This window comes from Canis lupus, chromosome 10 (genome assembly GCF_003254725.2).
Source record: "Canis lupus dingo isolate Sandy chromosome 10, ASM325472v2, whole genome shotgun sequence".
In the NCBI taxonomy this organism is placed as follows: domain Eukaryota; kingdom Metazoa; phylum Chordata; class Mammalia; order Carnivora; family Canidae; genus Canis; species Canis lupus.
In genome coordinates, this window is record NC_064252.1 from 17,516,352 (window position 1) to 17,525,593 (window position 9,242).

At 66.1% G+C, this 9,242-nt stretch overlaps 2 protein-coding genes across 4 annotated transcripts; both read right to left on the reverse strand.

The window, feature by feature from the left end:
* Window positions 1-979: 979 nt before the first annotated feature.
* Window positions 980-5,367, reverse strand: MIOX (myo-inositol oxygenase). Of its 3 annotated transcripts, none has more exons than XM_025455542.3 (10): window positions 5,232-5,367; window positions 2,769-2,849; window positions 2,519-2,599; window positions 2,240-2,402; window positions 2,022-2,089; window positions 1,794-1,903; window positions 1,649-1,716; window positions 1,503-1,552; window positions 1,309-1,421; window positions 980-1,221 (listed from the first exon to the last, which is right to left on the reverse strand). In XM_025455542.3, exons 2-10 carry the CDS (start codon window positions 2,814-2,816, stop codon window positions 1,113-1,115), a joined length of 810 nt encoding a protein of 269 aa, XP_025311327.1. In that variant the 5' UTR covers window positions 2,817-2,849; window positions 5,232-5,367; the 3' UTR covers window positions 980-1,112. The 3 variants fall into 3 exon arrangements, with proteins under 3 accessions (XP_025311327.1, XP_025311308.1, XP_025311318.1); XM_025455523.3 differs by lacking the exon at window positions 5,232-5,367 and adding an exon at window positions 3,316-3,394; XM_025455533.3 differs by lacking the exon at window positions 5,232-5,367 and adding an exon at window positions 3,316-3,376 and having other exon boundaries at window positions 1,309-1,358.
* A 195-nt stretch (window positions 5,368-5,562) lies between these two features.
* Window positions 5,563-8,364, reverse strand: ADM2 (adrenomedullin 2). The gene is made up of 3 exons (XM_025455563.3): window positions 7,477-8,364; window positions 7,235-7,355; window positions 5,563-6,642 (listed from the first exon to the last, which is right to left on the reverse strand). Exons 2-3 carry the CDS (start codon window positions 7,342-7,344, stop codon window positions 6,324-6,326), a joined length of 429 nt encoding a protein of 142 aa, XP_025311348.1. The 5' UTR covers window positions 7,345-7,355; window positions 7,477-8,364; the 3' UTR covers window positions 5,563-6,323.
* Between the last annotated feature and the right edge of the window lie 878 nt (window positions 8,365-9,242).

Genomic DNA, 9,242 nt, shown 5'->3' on the forward strand with positions numbered 1-9,242 from the left:
TTGCCACCATCTCAGCCTCTGGCTGCCGCGACTCAGGAGAATCAGGTTTTGTTTCAAGCTGCCAAATTTGCGGTAATTTGTCACAGAAACGCATGGACCTAACACAGCCTGTCCTGTCGCAGCAGCGGGCAGAGCAGACCCTCCTGAAGCTCTACCCCAACCCTGGCGGCGGGGGTGACTCCTGGGCCACAGCCCCAATAGGCCAAAATCCGCACACTTTCCCACCGAATCGGAGCACTGCCCGCCTCCAGGGCGCTGAGCCGAGGCCCGCAGACACGGACCACGGGGCACTGCTCTCCGTTGGGGAGCCCGTCGGGGAGCCGGGGGGCCGCGCCCTGACCAGGCGACCGCCTCTCGGGCTCTAATCCAAGTGCGGTGGCTTCCAGAACACAGGCACCTGCGGCCTCCAGGCCCTCCTGCGCCCACCCGCCGGGGCCCAATCTCAGGGCGCCTCTTGGGGATACCAGTGAACGGGGCCACCCAGAACCTCGGACTCCGTGGGGACGCCGCCAGCAAAACACCAACAGAGGGAAAGTCCCTGAGACAAGGATCCACTTTCTTCCGAGAAATGAGCTGCTAGGAGGGAGGGAGGGAGGGAGGGAGGGAGGGAGCCAGCACCAGCCCTGGGGCGGGGGCGAAACCTGAAACCGCTCGCAGAGGAGGCTTGGCCGCCCCCGGGCCGGGCGGGGGGTGGGGGGGTGGGGGGGGGTGGGGGCGGGGGAATCCTTTCGCCTGCCTTCACTGCCCTTGACCGCTCCTCCCACCACGAGGTTCTCCATAACCTGTTTTTCTAGCTACCGAATGTTTTGCTTCACCTTGTTTTCTTAAGGACACTGGGCCCAGAGCGCTTGCCAACGTCGCCAAGGTGAGGATGGGCAGGCAAACCCAGGAAGTGACCCCGGAGCTGGAAGGGCGAGCAGCAGGGCCGGGGGGCGGCGGGGGCGGCGGGATCCCCGCGGCGTGGAACCCACACTCTCGAGATGCTGCAATGTCTTTATTGGCAGTGAGCAGAGCGGTCAGGCGGGGGGCGCTGGCCGTGGGTGTGCAGGTGGAGCGGGGCACTGGGCAGGCCTGGGCGGGGTGAGGGCGGGGGTGGGAGCGGCGCAGGCTGGTCACCAGCTCAGGACCCCGGGGCAGTACTTGTCGATGAGGCCCTGGTAATAGGGCCGCAGCGTGGCCACGTCTGGCAGCTCGGGACACTTGGTGTACAGGTCAAATTTGCTGCGGCAGGAGGGGGATGGTGTGGTGAGGAGGCCCCCCGGGCTCCCAGGCCCTCCTCCCGCCCCCACCCCCCAGGGCTGGCCCTACCTAAACTCCTGCACCCAGGGGAGCATGGCCAGGTCGAGCTCACTGCACAGCTGCCGGTAGTCGCCGCCCGTGTGCCAAGGGTAGAAGGAGTGGAAGCGGATCATGTAGAAGGCCTGAGGGCAGGAGCACCGCACTCGGGGCATGCTCTCAGGCGGGGGCAGGCCGGCTGACCACCCCCCTACACTCCCACCTACCTCCGGGGGAAGAGCGAATTTGTTGAACTTCATCACCTGGTACATGTACTCTGTGGGAGACAGGGGGTCACCATCGGGCGCCCAGAGCCAGGCCCCAGGGTCCCATCTGGCCCCCCCCACCACCACCGGCCCACCAGCAGCCTCACCGTCGTGGCCCCAGGACATGAGGACATTCTCCAGCCCGCAGTGAGGCTGGTACATGCCGAGCTCGGTGCTGCAGGGAGAGAGAAGGGGGTGAGGGGCTCGGGAGCCCGTGGGACAGGGGGACCAGCGGCTGGGGGTGGGGGGCACCTGTATCGAGGATCCTGGAGGTCTGGGTTGTCCTGGAAGGTAGATTCACGGAAAACCACAGAGGCCTGCGGCTGGCAGCCAACGGGGAAGGTGTCTCCAACGACGGCCCACTGGGGACATGCAGCCGTGGAGGGGGTGACTGGCCTGCCCCCCCTCCCCGGCCCGGCAGGTTCCAGAGCCCGAAGCCCGGGCTGCCCCAGCATCACCCGGCCACCCCCCTGCCCTTACCTGCGGCTCCCCTGCCAGAACCAGGACCTTCCCCAGGTCATGCAGCAGCCCCACGAGGTGGAACCAGTCTGGGAGGGACAGGGACAGAGCCGGCTAGAGCGGGTGGGAGACGAGGGCCGGGGAGGGGTGGCCTGGGGCTCAAGGGTGAGGCCAGGAAAGGGCACAGACCCCTCTTCCCACCCACCCCACCTCGGGGGCGGGGGAGGAGGGAGACACACCCTTGTCAGGGTGGGCTTTCCGGATCCCCTCTGCCGTCTGGAAGGCATGGTAGGAATTGGGGAAGTCCACATCCGGGTCCGACTCGTCCACCAGCTCATCCAGCATGTCCACAGCCTCCAGGACAGTCATCTTCTTGTAGGAGAAGCCCCCAAACTGGATGTGCTAGGGCCGGAAGGGGGGGCAGCATGGCCATGGGCTCGGCTGGGTCAGACCCAGGCCCCGTCCAGCCATCCCACTGGGGGCCGCGGGGATGGGCAGCCCAGGAAGCTGCCAAGTACCTTCTTCCTGACGAAGTCCACCGTCTGATAGGTGTGCATGAGCTTGTAGGTGGCGAAGACCCGGTCCAGGAGCGGGCCAGCCTGCAAGCCAGAGGGGCCGCCAGGAGGCTCGCGGGGCCCCGACCGGCATAGCCGGGGCTGCTGCTCCAGCCTCCCTGGCTGGGGCCCCCCGGTGTGCAAAGGGGCAGGTGCTGCCCCCCCCCAGGGAAGATGGGGTGGGGGGCGGGCCCGGCCCGGGGAGCGTCCTTACCTCGTAGTTTCGGAAGCTGCCCTTGTCTTTGGCTTTCTCTGGGTCCATGTCTGGCCTGTAGACCAGGGAAGGGTCTGGGCCCTGGTTGGGTGGAGGATTAAACCCATTTCGCGGGGATGCCGGCCCCACGGGGAAGTGAGGACGTCCCCCTGGGGACACCGGAGCCTGACAGGGGTCAGCAGCGAGGAGGCTGGGGCACGGCGGGGCACGGACCCTCCAGAGCGCACGCACCACCAGAGACAAGCTGGCTCAGGGGGTCAGCCAGATGCCCAATCGGGGTGACGCCGGGGTGTGCAGGATGCTGAGTGGGAGTGCCTGGCACCAGCCCCCGGCATCTTGTCCTCAGGACCCAGGTCTGCAGGGGGCCCAGGGGTGGGGCTTCTGACCCTTGCCCCTGCTAAGCCTAAACCAGCAGAGGAAGACAGAGGGAGGGAGCCCTTTGACCGGGGCCAGCGGACTGGCGGGAACCAGCGGGGACAGGGTGGGGGCAGCCGCTCCTTCCCACGAGGGACACCGGCTGCGTCTCCTCTGGGCCTGGCGTACTCACCACAGCCACCTTCATCTCGAGGGAGCAGCTGGCAGTGGGGAGAGGCTCGCAGGCCGTGCCCCTATATATGCCCACAGGTTACATAAGGGACCAGCCGCCACCTTGCCCTTTGGCCTTGGCCCTTGGTAATGAGTGACCATCCACCGTCCTCCTGGCCTCGGGAGTTAATGTGTCAGCACAGGAGCAGCTCCCAGCGCCCCGGCCCCGACCCCCCTCCCTGACTTCAGCCCCCTGAGACACCTACCTGATTGGGACTTGGAGGCTGCAGCGTGTGTCCCCCAGCCTCTAGCTCTCCCCCTCTCCTTCCTGCCCCTCCCTGCTCGCCCCTCCCCTCTCCTCCCCACCCACAGCAGGCCCCTCCCAACAGGTGTGCAGACCCCAGGCCCCACCCATCAGCCTCAGGCTTCCCGGATTCCACGTAGGGCAGGGGCTTTTAGGAAAAGTTATTCTGAGCCTCGCTAAATGAAGGTGAAAGACTTTATTCACGACTATTGCAACAGGGGAGAGAGAATCCAGCCGGGCCGCTGCCAGGAAGCAGAGTGGGGTCCGTGGACGGGAAGTCATTAGGGGCAGATACCGAGGAGGGGGGATCCTTGCTAACACTGGGTGAGGCCCTGTGGAGCAGCCTGGCTGCCACTGGGTCAAGAGGGCGCCCTGTGTCTGGATTTGGAGGTGAGGGCTCCGTCGGGGTCAGGGCAGAGCATGGAACAGGCCGGGGCGGGCACACGCAGCTGGGACCTGACATTCTCCGAGGGAAGGAGGCTGACTGGGAGCAGAACCAGTCCTTGTGGTATGTCAGGAAGACGGCGGGTGGGGGGGGCGGTCAGAGTATGGTCAGGGCAGAGAGGCGGCAGGGGGACGCAGGGCAGTGACTGACCCGGCATGTAGGCCGGAGCCCCTACTCAGCTTTACTAGGCGAGAAGGCTGGGGGGCTGCTCCTGGCTGTGCTGACAAGCTGGGGAGCACGGGGACCCCTTCAAAGTGCCACCTGTTGTCCTAATACATGGGGAGTCATTGGGTGTTGTTTGCTTCGCTCCCAAGGAGGTAGTTTCCCTGGGTCTCCTCCCACTGTGGCTGTGGCCGTGGGGAGGGGGCTGTTCACTGGTGCCTCCTGCAGCCGGGCAAGCGTTGGCTGAGGAAGGGTGGGGGCCCTGAGGAGGGGACTGAGCTGTCACCCCAAAGCAGGTGGTGGCTTAGAGTAGAAGGAGTCAACGACCAGCCGACTGTCTGGGGCGATGGGGAGAGGCAGACAGACGGCTGCTGGGGCCCTGGGGCCGCTTGGGGGCTGTCGCCACCAGTCTGGGTGGGCACCAAGTCAGTGCCCCAAGTGGCCGGGAGCTCAGGGGCCAGGTGGACAGCAGGTCCGATGCTGTGACCACGTGTCACGGTGCAGGGATGCTTGGAGCTCAACAGTCTGTCACCTGCAACCTTGTGGAGAGCCTCAGCAAGGACAGGGTGTCCTGGGGGCTGGCCACTCTGACCCTGGAGGAGGGGCACTCTACACGGAGAATGAGCGTGCACGGGGCCCAGGACTGGGTGCTGGGTGGGGGTGGGAGTGGGAGTGGGGCACCTGGCCACATGGTGCTCCTCACTCTCTGGGTTTGACCCTCCTAGACCGCTCCTCTTCCTGGCTCCCCCTCCCACCTCCTCACTGCCCTGCTGACACCCTGCGGTGACCACAGGCCCCTGGCCCCTCTGCCCACGGTCACTCACACCAGTTCCAGCCTCTTAGCTGCTTTTCAGGGGCCTCCCTGCCACCCCATGGATGTGGGGTCCTGGCACTGCCAGCGCCTGGCCATCCTCAGATCTCTGCTCACCAGGCAGCCTTTCCCACGCCAACTGTGACTGTCCTCGCCTGAGCTCAGGAAGCAGCCTCACCTGTCCCCACGGGGTCTAAGGGAGGGCAGGAGCCTTACCTGGCCAGGCGGGTCCCCAGCTAGAAGAGCAGACACTGGGTGGGAGCCCAGATGGGCTTCTCCAGAAGACTCCCGTGCCGGGGACCCCACGGGTGGACGCTGCGCTGGCAGGAGGAGCTCACCTGACCTCCGTGGCCGTGGCTTCTGCTCCTCGACTGGGGTAGTGATAGTGCTGACCTCACGGGTGGTGGAGATGTTGGCGGAGGAGCACTGTTATCACTGTTTGCCATGAACGAGGCACCACCTTTCTGGAGGCTGGGCTGTGCCTTGTGTGGCTGGGGTGGGGGGCACAGTCCCCAGGGACGCCCCGCATGGGAGGACCCACCTGGGGTGGACACACAGAACTGGCCCGAGAGCTCGTTCTAACTTTTAAAGGACCATCTGCCTCCCTGACTCTCCATAAGCCTGCCGCCTCCGTGGATCCCCAGGCGGGGCAGGGTGGGCTCACAGAGACTGGCAGGCCTGAGGTGCCCCCACCCTCGCTTGGCATCCAGCCACTTGAGGTGGTGGTGGCTGTGATGTCATTGACCTGTTTGGGCTGGGAGATCTTGCTCCCGCCCCCTGTGCCCCCTCCCAGGCTCCCCTGTGTTGCCTGGAGATCCAGGGAGGGGTCCCCATTTGGACCCTGACCTCAGCCTCCAGAGTTGGCGACTGGAGCAACAGTTCCCGGCATGGCCTGCCCTTCCTCATGCCGGCCCCGGGGATGGGGACCACCGTGGGGTCCCCTTGCCTGCTGCCTTCACAGACTCAAGGGCACGGGGGTGGGAAGGCTGGGGCCCCGGGACAGGCCAAGCAGGGCTCAGTCTGATGGGGTCAGGCCCAGTGGGGAGGGCCGGGTGTGCCTGCTTGGCCCCGGCCTCCCCATGTCTTGGGGAGGCCGGGCCCCCAAAGCCCTTTCGGGAGCCCAGACTGCTTGCGGACCTGCTTGGGCTGCAGTGCTAGCCACAGAACCTGGTGGGTGTGGGGTAGGGCAGGGAGCACCTTGGGGGTTGCCAGCTCTTCAGGGGACTGCTGTTTGCAGGAGGTCCGGGGGGCCGGGTGGGGGCTCCGGGATCAAGGTGCAGCATCCCGGCTGGGACGGGCTGCTCTGCCTCAGCCGTAGCTGTAGGGGCTGCTGGGATCCATGGGGGCTGCGTTCCGTGGGCCGGCTGACCCCACCAGCTGCCACAGGCGGTGGCTGAGGTTCTGGACCTGGCAGGTGCCCAGCACACAGCCCACCCGCAGGAGCTGGGCTCGGGACCTGCGGGGGCCCCGGCGTCGGTGGGCGCCGTCCCGGAGAGGCTGACCCGTGGCAGGGGCTCGGCTGGTGCGCCGTGGAGGCTGGAGGGCCTGCTGTAGCTTCCAGGCCACAGGCCGAGGCGCAGGGGATCGAGGCTTCAGGCTGCTGGAAGGGGCACGGGCTGGGGGCTCCCTGCAGTGGGGGGGGAGGAAGGAAACCTGGTGGCCCAACCTTTCAGGGACCCCCTCAAGCCCAGCCACTCTCCCTTCCACAGAGGCATGGGGTCACCGACAGGGGAAGCCCAGTTTCCCCAGAGCCCTGGAGTGCTGCCAGGGGAAGCCCACGGCGCCTTCTGAGCCCTGGGCTTGGGTCCTGGCCCTCAGCCACCTCGGCAGCCCAGGTCCCACGTCCATTCACCTGAACCTCCCCGGGCAAAGGGCGCCACTGGCCCCCGTGGGTCACTATGCTCGCAGCCCACATGCTCCCCCTTCCCCTGGGTGGGAGAGGTGGGCAGTCCTGGGCATCCCTCCACCTCCCTCTCCTGGCTGACCTCTCCTTGAGGGGATGGCTCTACCAACAGGGGGGTCGGGGATGGGGGAAGTGTCCTTGGGGGGAGACAAAGGAGGAGGGGCCGCTTGCCCCCCCTCAGGATTTGAAGGCCTACATGGGCCCTTGATTTAGGAGGAAAGCCCTAGCAGTAGGTGGAGGGGGCCCCAGTGCTGGGGAATGTTGGGGGGATGCCTCCCCGTGGGCCACAGCGTGGGCAGCTGTGAACCCCGCTCACCTGGGGGGGGCAGGCTGCTGGCTCCCGCCCAGGCTGCGGGACAGGGCGCCCGGGAGCAGCAGGTAGAGGAGGCTGATGCAACCGAGGGTGCCAGTCAGGAGCCAGGCCATGGCGGGCGGGGCTGCGGGGAGGGAGCCAGGCAGGTGTGAGGACCGGGGCCCTCACCTGCAGCCAGCCCTCTCCCAGCACACTGGGAAGCCCTGGTGGTCAGGGGCACAGGCCTGGGGCAGGCAAGCTCATACCTACGTCTGTCCGTCTGCAGGCCAGCAGGTCTCAGGGGAGAAGCGGCGGCGGGCTGGGCCAGGAGCCTCCTTAGTCCGGTGCGGCCTGCGCTAGGTCGGGGTCCCGCTAGGGGACTGACCTCAGCACCTCCAGAGCTAAATAGTCCTTCCAGGAGGAGGCGGAGCCGGATGCCCCAGCTGGGCGGGAGCCCGCCCTCCTGCTCCCTACTCCGGCCCAGCCCGGTAGCGTGGAGGGAGCTGTCACAGGGCAGCCCGCTGGGAGCCCCCCCCAACCCTCGGGCCCTAGCGGCTCCCAGCCGCACGCCCCACCTCTGGCGCCTTCCGGGGGCCGGGGGAATGTTCCAGGCTGAGGGGGCAGGTATTGGGGGTGCGTTGGCCAGGCTGGTCCCTCCCCCAGGTGTCTGCCCCATGAGTGGCCTGGGCGGGTCTGGCGGTAATGCCCGCAGGCTAGCTGCTCAGCTCCTCACTACGGTGATCCAGAGACCCTTCCCCCAGGGCCCCATCTCTGCCCTCTCTTCCCCGAGACTGAGGGATCATGAGGACTTTCTGAGAAATTTAAGTAAAAAGTGAGAGCCCTCAATTACCATCCACCACGATCTTTCCAGGCGGGCACCCCCTCCTGACTTGCTCTTGTGCAGCATATCTCACCTGGGGCAGGTGGAGGGGGTGTGTGTGCATCGCACCTGGGGCAGGTGGAGGGGCATGTGCATCGCACCTGGGGCAGGTGGAGGGTGTGTGTGTGTGCATCGTACCTGGGGCAGGTGAAGGGGTGTGTGCATCGCACCTGGGGGAGGTGGAGGGGATGTGTGTGCATCGTACCTGGGGCAGGTGGAGGGGGTGTGTATCTCACCTATGGCAGGTGGAGGAGCATGTGTATCTCACCTGGGGCAGGTGGAGGGGGGTGTGCATCACACCTGCACACTGGAGTAAAAACATGTGAAGACAGAGACCTCCGCTCTCCCTGTGCATGGCCCCACCCCAACACACACGTGTTCTGTAACTTCTAAATTGATCTTTTACTTATGAGCAATTAGGCGATTTCCAGTCTTTCCAAGAGCAAGAACCTTTCCGTGTGCGCTCAGAGAAGCGGGGACTTTCCTAGAAGTGGAAATCCCGGTTGGGGTGGACGGGTACAGTGGACAGAGCGCCAAGTGGCCCGCGGAGCCCTTGCCAGCCCACGCCCAACGGTATGGGCTTGGTGTCAGTGGTCCCTCGGGGCTTGGGGATCTGCGCGGGGACAGCTCTGCATCCACCCATGTTTCTTCTGCCACCTTGCGGCCCTGTCAGCACGGGGGACCTGCCCGCTCTCTGTTCCTCCGGCTGCACACACCATGGGAGCTCAACAAACACTCACGGGGTGAGTAAGTCGACAAGTGTTGAGCGCCGGCCCGTGGAGAAGCCTGGTTCATGTCCGGAGGTGGGCAGTGAGGCAGCAGCAGCCCTCCCGGGTTCTAGTCATTGATTTATTTTTTCCAGCTTGGGGAGGAGGGAGCGCGAAGCCGTGACATTCACGGTAGAAAGGTGCCACGGGGCAGGAGGGGCGGCCTGGGGGGACAGAGCCTGAGTGACCCTGGGGGCGGGCGACGAGGTCAGCTCTCCTGGTGGCCGATGCGGGAGCCCCTAGCGAGGGTGGGTTTGGGCGCCTGCGGTCTTCCTGGCAGAGGTATCAGGCTGCCCTGTAGTCTCGTGGGCCTGGGGCTGGAGAGGGCCGACCTGGACACGGTGGGAGCGTCACAGACGCCACCAGACACTGCGGAGAGGACGGA

Bases quoted from the DNA above. Each gene is read 5' to 3' on its own strand.
- ADM2 (XM_025455563.3), bottom strand. From the start codon at position 7,344: ATGGCCTGGCTCCTGACTGGCACCCTCGGTTGCATCAGCCTCCTCTAC. The intron at 6,643-7,234 runs GTGAGCGGGGTT...CCCCCACTGCAG, and splicing joins CAGCAGCCTGCCCCCCCCAG to GGAGCCCCCAGCCCGTGCCC.
- MIOX (XM_025455523.3), bottom strand. The intron at 2,403-2,518 runs GTACTTGGCAGC...TTCCGGCCCTAG, and splicing joins TGGACTTCGTCAGGAAGAAG to CACATCCAGTTTGGGGGCTT. The intron at 1,222-1,308 runs GTAGGGCCAGCC...CTCCTGCCGCAG, and splicing joins CCCTGGGTGCAGGAGTTTAG to CAAATTTGACCTGTACACCA.